Source organism: Aquarana catesbeiana, linkage group LG01, assembly GCF_042186555.1.
Source record: "Aquarana catesbeiana isolate 2022-GZ linkage group LG01, ASM4218655v1, whole genome shotgun sequence".
Classification (NCBI taxonomy): Eukaryota; Metazoa; Chordata; class Amphibia; order Anura; family Ranidae; genus Aquarana; species Aquarana catesbeiana.
Window position 1 is genome coordinate 166,372,460 of NC_133324.1, and position 21,303 is coordinate 166,393,762.

At 40.2% G+C, this 21,303-nt stretch overlaps 1 protein-coding gene across 1 annotated transcript in view; it reads left to right on the forward strand.

Moving 5' to 3' along the window:
* The window catches only part of SLF1 (SMC5-SMC6 complex localization factor 1), a 227,738-nt gene that overhangs the window by 31,633 nt on the left and 174,802 nt on the right, over positions 1–21,303 (forward strand). The window contains exon 4 of the mRNA XM_073624518.1: positions 15,931–16,174. Coding sequence (XP_073480619.1) covers positions 15,931–16,174 — 244 coding nt within the window. The remainder of the gene's footprint in view (positions 1–15,930; positions 16,175–21,303) is intronic.

Consider the following 21,303-nt stretch of genomic DNA (forward strand, 5'->3'; position numbering starts at 1 on the left):
AATTAACGATTAATTCCTCGATTAATCGTTCATTTTTTTGATCGGTAGGCTGCCTGCCCTGGGGCTGCTTTGGGCCAAACTGTGCCTGCAGCACAGCGCTCCGCTCCCTCCTCCTCCACTATATGTCATACACAGTCTGCAGGCATCTCCCGCTGTGTGTCTCGGAGCTGAGTGTGAAAACTTTGGCCGCGCTGGGAGAAAAGTCCCACTCTCCTCCTAGATCAGCTTGTGTGATAGACGCAGTGTTCTGTAGATGCCCGCAGACTGTGTAATCCAGGCACAGGCACTGACTTACAGTGAGGCTGCGATTATGGACACAGTGAGACTGCATTATGGGCACGGTGAGGCTGCCATTAAAGGGACGACAAGGCTGCGATTATGGGCACGGTGAGAAAGCATTAAGGGCACGGTGGGAGAGCATTATGGGAACGGTGAGGCTGCGATTATGGGCACGGTGAGACAGCATTATAGGCATGGTAAGGCTGAGATTATGGGCACGGTGAGGCTGAGTTTATGACGTGTGACATCCTAGCCATGTCCCGCTATGTCCGGCTTTGGCCGTTGCCATAACAACGGTGCTAAATCAGCTAAAAGTAGTTGAATCTGTATGTGCGTTATAATTAATCGAAATTAGTCGATTAATTTGATTTAATAAAATCGATTAATCGAACACGAAAATTTTAATCAGTAACAGCCCTAAAAAAAAATTGACAAGAATAAACAAATAACATAGAGTACATTTGTCACAAGTACCTACCATAAGGTTGCGATAATTCTTGTAAAAAGAAGTTTATTGAGTATACAATGTTATAAAGATACATAAAGTAAGTTTACAAGGATCTATAAAGTAAGCTCATTGTTTTACAGTAGGGTTTATATAGGTAAATATCATGAAATTTCAAATATTAAACATTGGGTTCACGTAAACCTAAATTAAAGATATATATCATTTCCTTAGTTACCTTTGTAGGTATTTAAATGATTTATACCTACTATACATATTGTTTACAAGTAGAGTGTATATAGGTCAAATAAATTCTGATAATGAGCTTTAATCGTAAGGTGGAGAAAAGGAAAGAGAAAGAAGAAAAAGGGTTGAAAGGTAGAGGTATGGTCCACAAGGTTGTCCCGCTCGTCAGTTTATTATTCTTTTTAGTTCTCCTTGAAGCCTTAGAATGGGTGTCTCTGTAAGTCATTTAATCTGTTACCATGGCAACAGGACAGAGTCATTGAAGTTTGACAGGAACTGTTGTTTTATCCAAGGATGCCAAAGTTTTTCAAATTTTGGAATTTGATTTTGATCGATGGCTACCATCTTAGCATGGGACATTGTATTATTCATTCTGTGAATTGTTTCTGCTAGTACCAATGTAGGAGATTTCCATGCCTTGGCCACTGTTTGTTTTGCAGCCGTTATTAGTTGGATCATAAGTTTGAATTGAGAGAGTGTTAACCATTCCGGTTTTAGATTAAGTAAAGTTAAATATGGATCTGGTTGTATTATTTTTTTAAATATTTTAGATGCAATCACGAAGACTTCCTTCCAGAAGGTTTGGATTACTGGGCACGTCCACCATATGTGTAAATATGTGCCTATTTCTGGGCATCCTCGAAAACAAAGAGCTGAGGTATTAGGTGAATATTTTGCCACTCTAGCGGGTACAAGGTACCAGCGAGTTAGGACTTTATAATTTGTCTCCAGTGCTAAGATGTTGGGTGAAGATGATTTAGATGTGAGCCATATGTTAGACCAGTCCGTGTCTTCTAAAGTTCGTCCCAGGTCCTCCTCCCACCTCTGAACGTAAGAGGGTCTATTAAGATTTGCTACTCCATATAATTGATTATAAAGTGATGAAATTGTACCTTTAGCAAATGGATCTTTTGTACAGATTGATTCAAAAATGGATAATTGGGATAATGGTGTATCCCCCTTTAGGAATGGTGTATAGAAATTTTTGATTTGGAGATATCTAAATATCTCAGAGTTTGGTAGATCATATTTTTCTCTAAGCGATGGGAATGAAAGGAATGATTTAGATGCTATGAAGTCATTTAGTGTCTGAATGCCTGATGTTGTCCAAGCTTTAAAAGAATTTGGGTAGATCCATGCCGGATAAAAGGCCGGATTTCTGATAAAAGAAAGGAGAGGATTGTGTGGAGATTGTAACTGATATTTGGTTTTTAGTTTATCCCAGAGAGATAAGAAGTGTTTAGTTATGGGATTATGAATTTTAAAGCGGTCTTTAGGATCAAGCCATAATAAATTTGATATTAATAGAGGGTCATTTTCTGAAGCCTCTATAAATACCCATAATGGGATTTCCTGTTTTGCATGGTATTTGGACAGACTGGCCAAATGTGCTGCTCTGTAGTAGTTAGTAAAATTAGGGTATCCCAGGCCTCCTTTATTTTTGGGAAGATGTAGTGTGTGTATAGGTATACGTGGTTTAGAAGAGCCCCATATAAACGAAGTTGCTCTTTTTTGTACTATTCTCAAAAAATAGGAAGGAATTGGAATAGGGAGGACTCTGAATAGATAAAGCAATTTGGGTAGAATAGTCATTTTGATTGCATTAATCTTCCCTATCCAGGATAAAGGAAGTTGCGACCATTGTTTTATTAGATTTGTGATCTGTCTTAATACAGGAGGATAATTGGTTGAGAATAAGTCAGAATGAGATGCTGTTAAATGAATTCCAAGATATGGGATTGATTTTTCTGCCCATGTGAATGGGAGTGCAGCCCTAGCCGGGATCAATTCCATGTTTGTGAGTGAAATATTAAGCACTAGGCATTTCTTAGGATTAATCATAAGGCCGGATAGGGCTGCAAATCCATCAAGAGCTGGTATTAAGTTAGGACCAGAGACCTGTGGTGATGATAGAAAAAGTAATATATCGTCTGCAAATATACATAATTTGTGTGTAATACCTCCTACTTCAATGCCAGTTATAGTTTGGTTTGTTCTGATATATTGGGCCATGGGTTCGAGTATAAGGGCAAATAATAAGGGAGATAATGGGCAACCCTGTCGGGTACCTCTTTCGATATTAAAGGCTTCAGATTTGTATCCAGCATATTTTATATAGGCTTTGGGTTTATTATATAATGCTTTGATCCATGTTAAAAAGTGGGGTCCAAAACCCCATTTTTGTAATGAATATTGCATATATTGCCAGGATACTGTGTCAAATGCCCTCTTAATATCGAGAGATAGAAAACATAAAGGGATTTTCCGTTTTTTAGCAATATGTGCCAATAACACTGCCCTGCGTATATTATCGCCTGCCTGTCTATTTGGCATGAAGCCTACTTGATCTCTATGTATTAATTTTCCTATAATGCTATTGAGGCGTTTTGCTATTATTTTTGCTAATAATTTAATATCGAGGTTTAACAGAGAGATAGGCCGATAATTCACACAGGAAGTATCATCAGAAAGGGGTTTTGGGATCATACAAACAATTGCCATTAGTGTTTCTTGCCGAAAAGAATGTCCATCTAGAAGTTTGTTAAAAGTTTCAGTGAGAATGGGAGAGAGTATTTCTGAGAATGTTTTATAGTATAAAGCCGAGTAGCCGTCTGGGCCTGGTCTTTTGTTAAGTTTTAGGTCTTTTATGGCGTTAGCAACTTCATCTATAGTTATAGGCTCATCCAAACTGCTTTTTTGATTCTGAGATAACTCAGGTAAGGTTATTTTTGAGAAGAAGGATTCAGCCTCTGTAGGATTAAATTCATTGTTTGTCTTGTATAAAGTTGCGAGATGTGAGTGAAATTTATGGACTATTTTAACTGGATTACAAGTGTAAACATTTTTTGATAATTTCAAACGTATTGGTTTGAAAGATTTGTTAGTTGAATTTAATGCCCGAGCCAAATATGTACCTGGTTTGTTTGTATTCATGTAGAAATTGTGTTTGGAGCGTTTGAGGGATTTATCAACTGACTCAGTGAGAAATAGATCGTATTCCAATCTAGATTTTTCCAGATGAGATTTTGTACTCTGAGATGGATTATCTTGAAATGATATGTAGGCTGCATTAAAATTGAGTTCTAGTTTTTTTGCTAGATTTTTGCGTTCCCGTTTAAATAGTGCCATTTGTCTTTGTATTGTACCACGCAAGACAGGCTTATGAGCTTCCCACAGTGTTATTGGGGAGATGTCTGTTGTATTATTAATTGATATGTATTCCTTTAAAGCTTGTTCAATGGCCATCTGATGTAGTGGGTGTTTGAGCATTATGTCCGGTAAGTACCACGTTGGGTCATGCGCTTTTGGTATGGCTGAGGCTATAGTAGTGTATACTGCATTATGGTCAGACCACGGAATCGGAATTATATCTGATGCAATAATTTCTGGTATCATTCCTATTGTTAGAAAAATATGATCTATTCTGGTGAAGGTTTGATGAGGGTGCGAGAAATAAGTGAATTTCTTTTTCATTGGGTTACTTTCTCTCCACGAATCTACCAGATTGTATTTGGAAAGAAGTTGAGAAAAAGATAATCTAGAGGTTATTTTGGATGGTGTAAAAGGTGATTTATCTAGAAATGGGAGGAGGACCTGGTTCGAATCCCCGCACATTATCACTGTTCCTATTTTGTGTGTATTAATCACTTGTAATATATGTGAGAGGAATGGTGTAGGTTGTTTGTTAGGAGCATAGTAGGAAATCACCGTGATTGCTGTATCCATTATATAACCCATGAGTATCAGGTATCTACTTTCTGGGTCTTTAATTTCTGATGATAAGGTGAATGGTGTGGATCGGTGAAATGCAATTAGAGTTCCCCTTTGCTTGGTACAGGCAGAAGCCGTGTAAATTTGTTGATAAAAAGGAGAAATATATTTTGGAGTAGAATCTTTGGTGAAGTGTGTTTCTTGGAGGCATACTATGTGAGCCTTCTTGTTATGGAAAGTACGGAAGGCTTTGGTCCTTTTTTGAGGGACATTTATTCCCTGAACATTCAGGGAAAGTATATTCAGTGGTGCCATGGCAATAGATCAAATAGTTTTGACTTACTTTTTGTTATGCAGAGCTGACTGCGCAGATCAACCTGTGTGGACTGAAGAGATGAATAGATAGAAAAGAAACCAGTGAATTCTGGAGTAAAGAGTAAACAAAAAACATATGAGATTAGATGATACATTGTATAAATTATTTTTTGCAAGTAATCACAATTTACCCGTGAAAGAGAATAAATATCTCTCTCAGGGGAATAAGTGCCTTCGTCACACTCCCACATAATATGGTTGGGAGAATGAGGAGGGCTAATGGGGGTACACGGATCTTCCGCTTACAGGAGAGAAGTGCTATGTCAAAAGACATCAAAATGATGTTTCATTAATTGGAGTGCAGAATATAGTTTTTGTTGAAATTATTTATTCCAGGGTGGTTGTATATGGTTAGTCTTGCCCTAGGCTAAATAATTCAGTTAGAAAGGTACTGTTAATAACTTTGGTATTGATGAAGATAGTTTGAATTATTTGGGGATTTTAACCCTTTTAGAGTAAACAATTACATATTTTATTCATATGTAACTGTTTAGATATGTTAACTCATAAAATTGAGGTTGTATTGCTTCGGATTAGAATAAACAAAAACATAATTCTAGGAACTAGTTAGGTAATAATATATTTGTTTTAAGAAAAGAAAGAAAAAGCTTCCATTACTTCTGGATTATTGAACATATTTGTCCTAAAAAGTAATAAATCTATTGTTATTACCTGATAATATATAACGGAACAAGAATTTCCTTATTTCACTTATATATTCTAAGGCTATATGAATCAGAAGTAATAAGAAATATAACTGGAATGTAACATGATCCCACACAGTGTGTGACTATCAGAATGCAGTTACATTCAGTTATAAATACAGGTTTTTTATAGAGAACCATCTCTTAGTATAATAAATGAAGAGATATAAGGAATTAGGATGTCAGTCCATTGAATCTTCTTGGTCCATGGATGATGAGGCATAACGGCCTCTTTTGTGAGAATGATGATTCCCATTTTGTTCTGAAATTTTCTGGGTGCTGCCTGAAGGTGAAGATGACGCCATTCTTCTGCGTGTGGGAGTGTTGCTGCTTGTGGGTTCTGTCAGATTTAATTTTAAAAGGGTTTGTTGTAGTTCATCTGCTGATCTGCTTCTGTAAATTGTACCTTGGTAGTTAAATCTGACTGAAAAGGGGAAGCCCCATTGATACATAATGTTGTGGCGTTGCAGTTCCATTAGTTGGGTTTTCATGGATCGTCTTTTAGTAATAGTAAGTTGGGATAGGTCAGCAAAAATTTGATAATTGTGTCCTTGAAAATTAAGTTCCTTTTTTTCTCTTGCAGCAATTAGTATTTGTTCTTTCGTTCTGTAATAATGAAATTTTGTGATTATATCACGTGGGGGTCCATCTTTCTTTTTGGCTGTGAGGGCTCTGTGTACTCTGTCCAGTTCTAAACGTTCAATAGGGATATCTGGCTTTAGTTCTTGTAATAGAGCAGTAATAGTAGATTGCAGGTCTGTCACAGTTTCAGGTATTCCCCTTATGCGCAAGTTTGAACGTCTGGCTCTATTTTCGTAATCTTCGAGCTTAGTTTGAAGTATTAAATTCTCTTTTTTTAATTGTTCCAATTCTGTTATATTTTCTTGGGTTGTAATTTCAATTTCATCCATTTTTATTTCTAAGGCTGCGGTGCGGTTTCCCAGCTCTCTTATTTCTTTGGTTAGGCTTTTTGTTATTTGGTCTGAGGTTTGTTTTAAAGCCTTATGAAGCATCTTTTCAAATTGTAATAATATTACTGGGGATGCTGAGGAGGCTTGTGGAGAAGTTTGTGAGAGGATTTGTTCTGTATCTGACTCAAATGGAGAGTCTTGTTGTGACATTTTCTGTCTGTGAGAGCGCCCTGATGCTGTATCTTTTTTTTTTTAATTTCTTTTTATTGAAAGATTTTTGATATACAAATTCTGAGAATCTGCCAACATAGCAGCATTCCCAGTACATTCTTGGCCTAGCAAGGCCATAAAACAATTCCCCCCTAACTCCCCCCCCCCCCCCCTTGTCACAGCTCACAAATCTTATCATGCATTCCAACATCCTATTGTATTTCTTTACCCGTGGTTTTGGTGAATTATGTAGCAAGGATTAAAGAAACAACAAACTGTACTTCTTACATCATATTATTATCAAACAGTATCTGTCTAATTGTCTATAACTATACCCTCAAGACATTTCACATTGCCTAATTCCTTGTTCTTACTGACTAACCCACTGTGGTATTTGAATCATACCATATTTTCCATATTTTATCAAATTTTTTGATACATCCCCTTGCTTCATATGTGTATTTATAGTGTGGCAGCATTGAATTCACCAGGTTTTTCCAAAAGTATATGTCAGGAGCTTGAGCATTTTTCCATTTAAGTAGAATGGCTTTTTTCCCATAAAACAATAAAATAGTGAGCAGCGTTCTCATGGCTCTTTTCGGAACTACCTTTTCAACCAGTCCCAACAGACACACCCTAATGGTCAAAGGTATAGGTATCAATATAAGATCTGATATGCATGTTACAATCTCTTTCCAAAAACTTTGTATATGTGTACATTGCCAAAAAATATGTTCTGCATCGGCCGGGGATGCAGAGCATCTCCAACATTCAGCCGATGCTCCACCATAGATCTTAGCCAACCTGGCTGGGGTGTAGTAACTTCTATGTAGGAATTTAAATTGTATTAGTCTGTCTCTGGCTGATACTAGATGTTTGAACGGTTGGTTCCAAATGTCATCCCAGTCCTCCCCCTGTAATTCTGGAACCTCCAATTCCCATTTGGTTCGACACTTTGATACTGCTTTTGGTGTTAATTTAAAGAATTCTTTATACGTTACCGAGAGAACCTTACTCAAGTCCTCTGCTGACAGTATAGATTCAAGTGCGGAAGGCAGAGACGCCACCCCCCGCTCCCTAAATTGATTATTAAATGCATGCCTAATCTGGAAGAAGCGAAATAGGTATGTGTTGGGCAGGTCATGTCTTGATTGTAACTGTGAGAAAGTCAACAGTTCCCCAAACATTGTGATATCTTTTAATGTTTTTACGCCCTTTACCACCCAGATTCCTGGATCAGGTAAGTTGTAAAAATGGGGTAAAGTTTTGTTCATCCATATTGGGGTCGATGGGGACAGTCCTTCATAACTAGGTGATACCAACCTCACCGCTATTTCCCAGGACTTAATAGTGGCTTTCATAGTTGTGGTCAAGGGTAGATCAGATTTAGTACCGCGAAATAGCGCCCATCTCAGGCTTTCATAAGCTCCCAGATGAGCCGCTTCAAGTACAGTGGCAGAGTCCCCGTCATCCGCCAGCAACCATCTCCGGGCAAACACCATCTGGCCTGCCAGATAGTATTTGTGCCAGTCCGGCAGCGCCAATCCTCCTTGATCACAAGGTTCTTGCAATACTTTAGTTCCTATCCTAGGGGGCTTAGGGGCCCAGAGGAAAGATCCTATAATTCCTTCAATTTGTTTAAAATAAGATTTGGGTATCCAAACTGGGCAGTGACGTATGAAATAAAGGAGTACCGGAAGAAACTTCATCTTAAGCAGACTGATTCTGCCTATGAGCGAAAGAGGTAGTTTACTCCAAGATAGCACTTTTTGTTTAAGAAGGGTCAACAGGGGGAGTAAGTTTAAAGGGATGTAGTCTTGTATATTTGTTGTTATTTTCACCCCAAGATACTTTAGTGATGTTACCCACTGCAAAGGCACTCCTGAGTTTGCTTTTTCCCTGGCTTTGGTGTCTAGAGGTAGTATAGACGACTTGCTCCAATTTACCCTCAACCCCGAGAACTCACCAAATTCGTTTAGGATTTTTAGTACTGCTTCTAACGAGGTTACTGGGTCGCTTAGAAACAGGAGCATGTCATCCGCGTATAGAGCTAGTGTTTCTTGGATTGTACCCACTCTGATTGCCTTTACCTCTCTAGAGGTTCTCAGTGCGATGGCCAGGGGCTCCATAACCAGGGCAAACAAGAAAGGTGAAAGCGGGCATCCTTGTCTTGTGCCCCTGCCCACCGCAAAGAAGTCTGAAACCCTTGATCCCATTCTTATAGCCACCTTTGGGTTCCTATACAGCATGGAGATCCAACCTCTAAATTGTGCACCAAAACCCATTGCCTCCAGGACCTTGGACATAAACACCCAATCTACCGTATCAAAGGCTTTTTCTATATCTATAGAAACTACTATCCTGGTATCCGTGTCTGCCCGTGGGAGTTGTATGTGGGTGTAAAGTCTTCTGAGGTTTGTATCTGTCGACTTTCCTGGCATGAACCCGGTCTGATCTATGTTTACCACCGTTTGGATGACTAGGGCCAATCTAGAAGCCAGTATTTTGGTTAGAATTTTGAGGTCAGAATTCAATAATGCTATGGGGCGGTACGATGCGCAATCTGTCGGGTCTTTCCCTGGTTTGGGCAGGAGGATCATGTAAGCCTCGAGCATGGAATCTGGTAGGGAAGAGTTTTCAGAGCAATGTTCGATTAACCAGTTAAATCTCTCTGCCAACTGATCCACATGCGCCTTATAAAAGTCAGCCGGAAGGCCATCCGGACCCGGGGCTTTGTTTGGGGGGAATGCAAATATGGCCTTTTGGACCTCTTTAACTGTGATTTTGGCATCTAACGAGTTGCTGTCCTCTGTAGTTAGTCTTGGTATATTCAGTCTAGAGAAAAGCATGTCAAGCCCTGTTGAGTCTGTTTGCGGCATTGGAGTATAAAGTGTAGCAAAAAAATCAAGAAATTCCTGCATAATCAAAGTCGGGTCAGTGACTAGAGTTCCCCCCTTGTCTCTTATAGCTGGTATGTGCGTCACTGGGTGGTAGTCCGCTACTAGCATTGCCAAAAGTTTTCCATTTTTGTCGCCCTCAGCAAATATTGTATGTGAATTTCTAGTTAGTTCTGAACGCGTCAGCCCTTTAATGTGTAATGACAAATCTCTCCTAGCCTCCAGATGAGCCTCATATGCTGCCTTCGTGGGGGTCTCTGCCTGCTTTTTTGCACATTCCCTCTCTTTCAGTTTCAAAGTATTTAAAATTTCATTATCGTTTACTCTAGCTGTTTTGATGGCCGAGATGCACTCCCCTCTTATTACCGCCTTGAAGGCGTCCCATACTACTGGTGGCTCAGTTGAGTCAGTGTTTGTATTCCAGTAAGTTTTGATCGCCTCCTCTAGTTGAGTCCCAACCTGTTCGTGTTGCAACCAACTGGGCGAAAGTCGCCACCCCCGTTTGATAGGACCGGTTGCAAACGATAAAGTTAGGGATAGAGGATTGTGATCTGACAGTCCACCCGCCATATATTCCACTTCACAGATATATTGTAGAGATCTAGCATTACCAAAAGCCAGGTCGATCCTGGCTGATGACCCATGTGACAGTGATATATGTGAATATTCTCTCACCATTGGATGTTTCCATCTCCATAGCTCAACCATCCCAGCTACAGAAGCCCATCCATTCAGGTCAGCCGAGCTTCCTCTGCCCAAATTGGAGGAGTCCAATGCTGCGTCTAATATAGCATTAAAATCTCCCAAAAAAAGGGTCGGAAGATGAAGGTACTGAGCTAAATTAGTTAACAAGTCAAATAATAGCTGTCCCTGAAATGGAGGAGGCATGTATATATTTACCAACAGTATTTGACAATGATATATGGTGATTACTACCGCCGCAAACCTCCCCCCTGGATCAGTAATGACTCTGTGGATAGTGCATGAGATTGATTTGCTTATTAAAATGGACACTCCTCTGGCAAAGGTAGAATACGTTGAGTGTAAAGCTCTCTGTATCCATGGTTTGCGCAGGGACATGATCCTGTTTCCATCTAGGTGCGTTTCCTGTAAGAGAATTATGTGAGGTTTAGACTTTTTCAGGTATTGGAATATTGAGGCCCTTTTAAATTTATTGTTCATGCCTCTGACATTCCAAGAGACCATTGTTAATTTATCCGCCATTGTTGCTATTTCTGAAGTAATTTTTCGCAGCGCATTTTGGGAAAATTCGTTTCTCCCATGTCTCAATCACCATATATCCTGTTATACTTTCTACATTAAAGGTTAATGCATTACCCTCAGCTTTGTGAGCCGTGACAAGTGACTTACCCCCCCCTGCTATTATACCAGAAACAACAAAAAAAAGTCCCTTGGAATAAAAGGGAGAACCTGAAAACACAAAATAAAAAACCAAAAAGTTCCGGTATGTAGCTTTTCCCCTAAAACTCGAACAAATCTTGATGGAGAGTTTCAACCACATAGGTCAAAGTTCGGCAGACTTTCTGAGTGATAGTCTCTGTTGACCTGTGCTCCTCTCATACCAGTACGTGAAATTCCAGCGATCATATTGATATGGACCAGAACGTAGTGGTATTATTGCCAAAAACAAGAAAAGGAAAAAGGAAAAATTAAAAAACAAGGAGCACTTCGGTAAGGGAGGGATACTCCTGAGCAGTGAGGTAAAAGGATGGAGCAAAAAAGAACAAAAAAGGGAAAAAAAAAAAGGGAAAAAAAAAAAAAGGGAAAAGGGAAAAAAAAAAAAAAAAAAAAAAAAAAGGGTTCAGGACTAGTAATTCCTCTGTTGTCAAGTGTTATTCTCACACTGTTTACTTTCCTAAGATGGATGCAGCAGTGTCATCAGTACTGAAGTTAGTTCAACCCTCAGGCAGTCATTTAACCATAGGTCAGACTAGTGTCAAGGTTGATTATTGCAGGGCCTGAGTGGTTAAAAAAGGAATTAACCCATACCAACTGGCGTAACTTTTAGGAAACGATAAAGAAAAAACCTCTTCTTACTTGAGGATCAGATCACAACAGCTATTCCAGGAGATTAAACCAGTTCCTTATCTATCCATTCGCATGCCTCCATAGGATTTTCAAAGAACTTTACTGTGCCCTTGTACTGTACTCGTAGTTTGCTTGGATATAGCATGCTGTATTGCACCTCCTTCTCCCTAAGTCTCTTGCGCACATCATTAAACGAGCGGCGTCTCTGTTGCGTGGCTGCTGAAAAGTCTGGAAACAACATAAGGCGCGTGTTCTCATATTTCAATTCAGGGGTTTTTCTTGATTTTGCAAGGATCATATCCCTGTCTCTGTAATTCAAGAAGCGTACCAGGAAAGGTCTGGGGTAAGCACCAGGGGGTCTACGACCAGCAGGGACTCTGTGAGCTCTCTCCACCACATAGGTGGGGGGTAAATCTTCCAGGGAAAGTAATTTTTTGAACAGGGCCTCAGCAAAGTGGGTAGGCTTTTCCCCCTCAGCACCCTCTGGCAGTCCCACCACCCTGATATTGTTTCTCCTTTGACGGTCCTCAGCGTCGTCTGCTCTGTATTGCAGGGATTTTACCAGATCTTGCAATTCAGCTAGGTGTAGGCCTTGTGCATGAGAAGTGTCTTCCACCCCTGATACTCTGTCCTCCACAGTGGTGAGCCTGCCCCTTATTTTGTCTAGGTCATGTCTTATCAGAGTGCACTCTGATGATAAGTGATCTATGCGCCCCATGAGTTCTGACTTACTCTGGTTTATGGCTTCTAGGATTGGGCCGGTTATAGCGTCCGCATCCATTGCCAGCATCTGCTCTTCCACCGCCTCCTGATCAGCTTGCGGTCCGTTCGGGCTCCCGGTCGGCGCCATGTTTGCCATCCTGTGTTTGGCGCGCTTCTCAGGCTCTCTTGCAAGCAAGATGGCGGGGGCGGAGTCTTTCGCCGTCTCCTTCGCTGAGCGTGTTTGGCGTTGGTCCTGCAGCTGTCTCTGTGACTTTCTGGATGTCGAGGGATGCATGCTCGGAGTCCGCTCACCTTCCCCCAGAGATTGGTGTTACTTTCAGGTAGGGAATTTCACTCTAAATCGGAGAAATTATATCAGGATCTCAGGAGCTCCTCAGAGACGCGTGCTGCCCTGATCACATCCGGCCACGCCCCCTCCCTGATGCTGTATCTTGTGAGGTGACTGGAGCTGCTTCAGCTGCAGTGAGTGCCTGTGAGCTCTTTGTGAGGTGATTTTTATTTCTGCCACGGTTTCCTCCCAGTACCATATTTCCTGCCCAAACTTTCACAGTTTGTTCCCTGGGGCAAAAAGGTTCAAATGGATACCTTTTGAGCCTGCAGGCTCCGCTTTGTCCTTCTCTTCTCTCCTCAGCGGTGTGGAGCTCTAACAATGCATGTCTGCTCTGCTAGGCTCCGCCTCCTGCCCCTAAGGTTGCGATAATTCAATCATAGCTCAAAACAGGATCATGAACTTTAAACAGAACTAACAAAGATCTTACATTTTAAAGCTGAAACTTATTGTTTGGGATACAGTGGCAAACACATTTGGGGTTTATTTACTAAAACTGGAGATTGCAAAAACTGGTGCAGCCTTGCATGGTAGCCAATTAGCTTCTAACTTCAGCTTGTTCAGCTTTGACAAAAAAAAAAAACCTGGAAGCTGATTAGTTTCTATGCAGAGCTGCACCAGATTTTGTACTCTACAGTTTTAAGACATCAACCCAACTGGGTATGTGTAATGGTATGTTTGTTTCTGAACCCCCCCCAACCCCCCAAAAAAAAAAAAATACATGCATATACACTCACACACACACAGGCATGAATATTATATATCTATTATCTAAATTTAGATGATCAGTTCTAAATCAAACATTTAAAGCAGTAATCGTCTGCAAATTAAGTTATTTCTTGGCTACATTTTTAAATTGTTGTTTTTAATCTTCTTAAATCTGCAGCTTTCATTAACCTAATACCGTATGATCCTGCCATGAAGGCCCTTGTTATCCACTTGAGTCCCTCAGCCACTTTTTACATTTTCTGTTTACATGTTTTAAAAATCATTTTAGGGCAGAGGATTTCTTAGAATCCCTTATTTTCTGAAAGCAGACACCCTACAGAATAAAATAGTGGTAGTTTCAATTTTTTATGTCATACAATATTAGCACAATGGTTTATGAAATGCAAAATTTTAGTAAAAAATACACTAAAATGTATTTTAGTGCAAAAATTAATTGCCCAGTTGGTAAAATATATAAGATGAGGTTACACAGAGTAAATAGATACCCAGCATGTTAAGCCTTAAAATTGTGTGCTCCCAGGAAACTGCAAAAAACCCTATATTTTTCATAGGCGATGCTTTAAAAGCCCCTGCAAGTCATCATTTGGTGCTAGAGTTATTGATCTGACTCCGGTGTGTGTAGTGATATTTAACATGTGTAGGGTAATGGCTGTTTTTGTACATAGGTGTCCCAACACTTGCGTTTTTGTATGTATATGTGGGGGTGGGGGTGGCTTCAAAATGTTTTGGGGATTTTTTTAAGTGTCTCTTTAAATGTTTAAAACTTTTTTTTTTTACAGAACTTTATTGCTATCACATAGGGGTGACCAATAGCATCACGAATAATGACATATAGGTGACAGGTTCTCTTTTTGGAGACATCTGGGGTCTATTAGAGCCTGGAGGTTTCCGCTGTACTCCACTGCAGCTGATGGATCGTGTTCCAACAGCTTCTTTCTCATCCACCGACCCCAGATAATGACAGCACCAAACAAGAAAGTGACATCATACACATTGCTTGCTAGTCTATTCACAGAAGTTCTTTGTTCCTTGAGGATCAAGGAACGGATGTTCGCCGCAGTCCCTCTGCCCCACATAGCCACACCCTCCATGACTGCACCAGACAGCAGAGCCTGGTAGGCATGACGGGGGGGTCTTGTTGCAGAGCTTGTGGAAGTGATTGGCAGGCTTCACATCTGCTCATATCACTTCCACACGAAAGCAGACATTCGGCTATACAAATGTAGGCACGCTCCTGGCTGGTATAGCAGGCAGGAGCATGTTGAAAAAAAACACCTGTTCCAAGGATCATTTTCAAGCAGCTCTTGGACTCAAGTGGTTGTCACTCTGTCACATATGCCCCTGGTGGTGACTTCAAGTGTTTTTTTTTTTTTTTCTAAATCACAAAAACTTACAATGAATGAGAAGTGTCCCTTGTGCTGATGGCTGCTATTTTGAAATTTTCAGCTCTCTGGTCACATCCACCCCTTGTAGCAGTGATCTTTTGGCCACACTCTCTTTGAGTTGTGGCAGCAAATAAGGGGAGAAGATCCCAAGAATGCTGCCACAAGGAGGGGGGGAGAGGGGTCTTATGCTGAACATGTTGCATCCTAAATATGGATGTAACATGTATAGAAAGGTTTACTTATTCTTTAAATTGAGCCACTGGACCTGTCATAGGCACATGTCAAACATGCCAACTATACCTGCCCTTTCTGCCGCCTGCTCCATTTGTAAAAGCTGGACTATCTCTTCCTGCAGTAAAAAGAGTTCTATGAATGATCCACTCATAGATCACATTTTATTGCAGGAAGCAATATTACAACTCTTATCATTAGCATGGGGAGAAAGGGTGGGAATAGTTGGCATTTTTGAGGAGTGCCTGTGACAGGTGCAGCCTCTTGTATTTACCCCCACAGCAACAAAAGATCACAGCTGCAGAGGTATCCAGGTGAGCAGAGGGCTGACAATTTAAAAAAAATTAACAGACCCCAGCACTTCTCAGTCATTGTCATTCACTGTAAATACTGTCTCTTTTTTATAATTTAAAAAGGAAAACCCTGGCAGCCTAAATAACACTTTGATCAGGTGCTTTTTTCATATATTGAATATACAAGTTGATACATTTTTACTTTCTTTATATACAACTGTATCTTATAACTATGCTTAGAAGTTATTGGGGCTTGTTAATGTCATGACTGACAGTGACAAGAATGCTTTCAAGGAAATTTCTGGGGCCTTTTTTAAAAAAAGGTTGGGATTTAATTGCTGTGTTTATCATCCTTTTATTTACTATTTGTCCCCACAATTTTTTTTTTTGGCTCACAGTTAATTTACTTTCCAGGAAAGTGGGTACTGACTAAAGAGTACGTAATTAACAGTGCAGAAAGCGGCAGATGGCTTGATGAAACGACTTACGAATGGGGATATAAAATGGAAAGAGACGCCCATTATTCACCTCAGATGCAAGCTGCACCAAAAAGATGGCGCGAACACCTGACACACTCTCGTGCTCTTGGGGCCTTCAGCAGATGGAAAGTGGTCCTTCTCATTGAGAATGCTGATAAAGAAAGGGAGTCTTTTCTGAGGTAGGATGTGATTCCCCTCTGCTAAAGACGGGAGATAAAAGCCTGCTTTATTTCATGCATTTGGCTAAGCTTGGCTCTGTCATCTTTGTAAAGGACACGTGTTTATGTGTTTTTGAATAATATGTACACTATCACAATTAAACTATCCTTAGTATACAAGCTTACATTGTATTTTCATTTTTAAGCTTTAGTGTGTGTATAGGTTGTGTTGTGGTTATACAGTATACATCCAAGGTGTTCTCCAACTAGTCATAACAAAAGTTTCATCTTAAAATTTCAGATTGCTGGTCAGAGTAAATCTTCTTAAGTATAATAATTTTTACTTGAGATCTAGATATGAGCACAATAATTACTATATTTCTGTAACAACTGTATTTCTGTAAGTTGTCTGTATCGTTGCATGCAGTTGTTTCCTCCACTATGTTTCTCCATACAGTAAGTTTTGGGATGGCATAGATTCATTTAGGTTTTGCTATAGTGTTATGTAAGTACTAGTATATGAGGAGAACAATGTAGGGATAGATGGAGGGGAAAAGGCGATTTGCAGAGGGGTCTATGAAGACAGAGGGTTGTTTGTATAGAAATTTAGGACAGAACCTTGATGATTCAATGAAATTTCATTCTATGAAAATAGTTAATCATGAACATAGGGGCAAGGTGCTTTAGGGGGGGCGGGGACAGAGCCCCCACTGCCCCAAAGCACCCCCCCCATGTTGAGGGCATGTGGCCTGGTATGGTTTGGGGGTGGGCGCTTGTTAATTGTTGTTAGGACGCCAGCAGCCACCCACTCCTGAGCAACCAGCTATTCACAGCCTGTGGTAAGAACGTCGGCTTTCACTGCTAAAATACTGCATGACTTCATAAGATAACTCATGCGGTATTTTAGTAGCATTTTTAATGAATGCTAAAAAATGTTTTGAAAAATGCTGTGCGGTATCTTACCACATACTCGGATGCGGTAAGATACCGCTATGTGAATGGAGCCCACTGAGAGAGTTATCTGGCTGTCTCTGAGCAGTGTACAGATTGCTTAGTTGTTTGTGTGGAGGTTGCCTGTGAAGCACAGGCGGCTTTCTGTCTCACTTCTTTGAGAAGGTACAGTATATAAATCAGAGTGGTATGTGGTAATGTAGGCAGCTTCTACTGTATACAGTATCTCACAAAAGTTAGTACACCCCTCACATTTGTAAATATTTTATTCTGTCTTATTATCTGACAAAACTGAAGAAATGACACTTTGCTACAATGTAAAGTAGTGAGTGTACAGCTTGTATAACAATGTAAATTTGCTGTCCCCTCAAAATAACTCAACACACAGCCATTAATGTCTAAACCGCTGGCAACAAAAGTGAGTACACCCCTAAGTGAAAATGTCCAAATTGGGCCCAATTAGCCATTTGTCCTCCCCGGTGTCATGTGACTCGTTCGTGTTACAAGGTCTCAGGTGTGAATGGGGAGCAGGTGTGTTAAATTTGGTGTTATCGCTCTCATTCTCTCATACTGGTCACTGGAAGTTCAACATGGCACCTCATGGCAAAGAACACTCTGAGAATCTGAAAAAAAAAATTGTTGCTCAACATAAGGTTGGCCTAGGGCTAGGTTATAAGAAGATTGCCAAGACCCTGAAACTAAGCTGCAGCACGGTGGCCAAGACCATACAGCGGTTTAACAAGACAGGTTCCACTCAGAACAGGCCTCACCATGGTCAACCAAATAAGTTGAGTGCACGTGCCCAGCTTAATATGCAGAGGTTGTCTTTGGGAAATAGATGTATGAGTGCTGCCAGCATTTCTACAGAGGTTGAAGGGGTGGGGGGTCAGCCTGTCAGTGCTCAGACCATACGCCACACACTGAATCAAATTGGTCAGAAGGAAGCCTCTTCTAAAGATGATGCACAAGAAAGCCCACAAACAGTTTGCTGAAGACAAGCAGACTAAGGACATGGATTACTGGAACCATGTTCTGTGGTCTGATGAGACCACGATAAACGTATATGGTTCAGATGGTGTCAAGCGTGTGTGGCGGCAACCAGGTGAGGAGTACAAAGTACAAAAACAAGTGTGTCTTGCCTACAGTCAAATATGGTGGTGGGAGTGTCATGGCCAGGGGCTGCATGAGTGCTGCCTGCATTAGGGAGCTACATTTAATTGAGGGAACCATAAATGCCAACATGTACTGTGACATATTGAAGCAAAGCATGACCCCCTCCCTTCGAAGACTGGCCCGCAGGGCAGTATTCCAACATGATAACGACCCCAAACACACCTCCAAGACGACCACTGCCTTGCTAAAGAAGCTGAGGGTAAAGGTGATGGACTGGCCAAGCATGTCTGCAGACCTAAACCCTATTGAGCATCTGTGGGGCATCCTCAAACGGAAGGTGGAGGAGCGCAAGGTCTCTAACATTCACCAGTTCCATGATATTGTCATGGAGGAGTGGAAGAAGACTCCAGTGGCAACCTGTGAAGCTCTGGTGAAATCCGTGCCCAAGAGGGTTAAGGCAGTGCTGGAAAATAATTGTGGACACACAAAATATTGACACTTTGGGCCCAATTTGGACATTTTCACTTAGGGGTGTACTCGCTTTTGTTGCCAGCAGTTTAAACATTAATGGCTGTGTGTTGAGTTATTTTGGGGGGACATTGTAGCAAAGTGTAGTTTCTTCAGTGTTGTCACATGAAAAGATATAATAAAATATTTACAAAAATGTGAGATGTGTACTCACTTTTGTGACATATACTGTACATGTATAATGCACAAACTGACTTGTATAACAGTCCTATTAGGCAGTCACTGTAATATTGGTATCGTAGGCTGTAAGATGTGCTATCATTATCTTGCAGGCATGTAGAGGATTGTATAACAGTGGGTGCACTATTCTAAGCTTCTGTATATCCAGCCAGGGTAATATCACATTTCACAGTATATATATATAGTGTTTTCTTCTATAACGTGTAAAACGGTGTTAAACCCCACATTGAACAAAACAGTGGCGCTCAATTCACACAATGTACTGCACTTTTATCGTGATTACTTAAACACAAAATAAAGTGTAAATAAATCTAAACATAAATTAAAAAAATTATAGGAATAACTTTTACCTATATATAAATATACAGTGAACTAATATGCATACACATATATCTACATATATGTGTATATAGTGAACACCAAGTGATAAATGAAAATCATACAGTGAGTGATACAGTGCAATGTCGCATCCAAAAAAAAATATATATATACATGTGCCAATGTGAATAAAAATTAGCAAAAAGCATCTGCTAAATAAACAAAAAGTTCATTAAATATCAGTGATAACGTCCTTCAAAGACAGTGATATATCTTCCTTCCAACTTCCACCACACCCGACTGTTGAGTGGACCCACTCCCGATGAAAAACTCACTCACCGACTTCAATTGCCCCCACTTGCGTGTAAGGCTTTAATGCTTATTGCTCCCAAACAGAAAGGATTATGGTGATAAACCAGCCATCTAAATATATATAGACACTCCGTTCCACATGTGAATAAAAGAAAAGCTCCAATAGTGTAATATGTATAACCAGTTTATTGAACAACACACAAGCCAAATCTTCAAGGGTTAAACTCACACTTTTTAAAATCAAAAACGCAACGTGAAATTTCCACAGCAAACTGTGTTCAACTACAACAGCACAGCAACTTGTATAACACTCTCTAGGGGTTGCGGTCACGGCGGACCCGAGGTATGCAGGCGTCTGCTCGCTTATCTCACCCACTCCTCGTTCGCCCCACCACTTGGACAGGTCCCGTCTCCTAATATGCTCAAACCGCGACTCTCGTTTGACTCCGCGTCACTCCGAGTTACTAGTTCCTGGTGTCTGCCATCACTCGGCCACGCCCCTTTTTACATGTTTCGTCACGCCTGTGACTTATTCATGGGATAGGCCGCCCGGGTAATCAGTCAGCTCTTATATACCCTCTTAGTTAGAGAGGAGATCGCTCACCGCGCATGCGCAATGCTCGTGTCCCCGTGAGCGCAATACATCCCTCTTACCAGGATTCATTGCGTACTATACACATCAAATGCAATTTAAGTGACCATTAACCATCAAACCAGATATAACCTCATATAATTTATATATAGCAGGCTATCCAGTGAATAGTAACAGCGTCATACATTATACATTTTGCATATATTCTCTGACCCTGAATGCTATAGCCTTTAAATATCTTATTCTATGAGTGTTGTTCCACTATGATTAAAAGATTAATAATAATCAAAGAATAAATGATAATAATACAACATTAAAAGTTGCTCATAATGTAAAATATTTTAAGACCACTATATATATGATAAAAAATTATAAAAAATGCCCATATCTATCACCTTTTAATATAATAAAATCCGTTTAAATGTCCCTAAAAAGAACTTGATTGATGAATGGTTAGAATATATTGTCCTATCAGATATATTTAATGAAATATAAAAAAACTTAAAAAAATGATAAAAAAATTTTCATTCCATATGACGGTAATCGATCTGTGTTTCCAAAGCAATCCATTCAAGCTCGGACACATATACTTAGTTCACCCCGCCACACATCACCTGTGTGGCATATTATATATCCTGGGTTATATAGTTAACTACAGTTAAACTCAAGCAACCACTGGTAGGTGCCAGCTGTAGTATTATCACTATATCACCATCTATTAGGAACTAAAATTAGCATATCTCTAATTTCTATATTAGTATGTTTCCTCACCACCTTACACCAATATTCAAATGGTGCAAAGCGCTACACGCATCTAAATGCACTTCATGGGGATTAGACTCCACTTCTGTGTATTTAACTCTATCATCTCAAGTGGGGTACATACTACCTCCTCATAAAGTGCCAGTGCTTTACTAAAATCTTCTAAAATTTCTCCTATGCGGGCAGGAGCTATACTCTATAATCTATCAGGTGGATGTCCCTAATCACAGACCTCTACCACCAATAATCCGTCGCTTATCAAATTAAAAATCATTGATAAAACAATTCAAGTCTAGTTCAATGTTAAGTCCCCTAGGGGTCAGACTTTTAAAAAGAAATATCCATTCCGTTTTCCTTCCTGACAGGTCTCTGATCCTATTGGATCCTCTCCAAG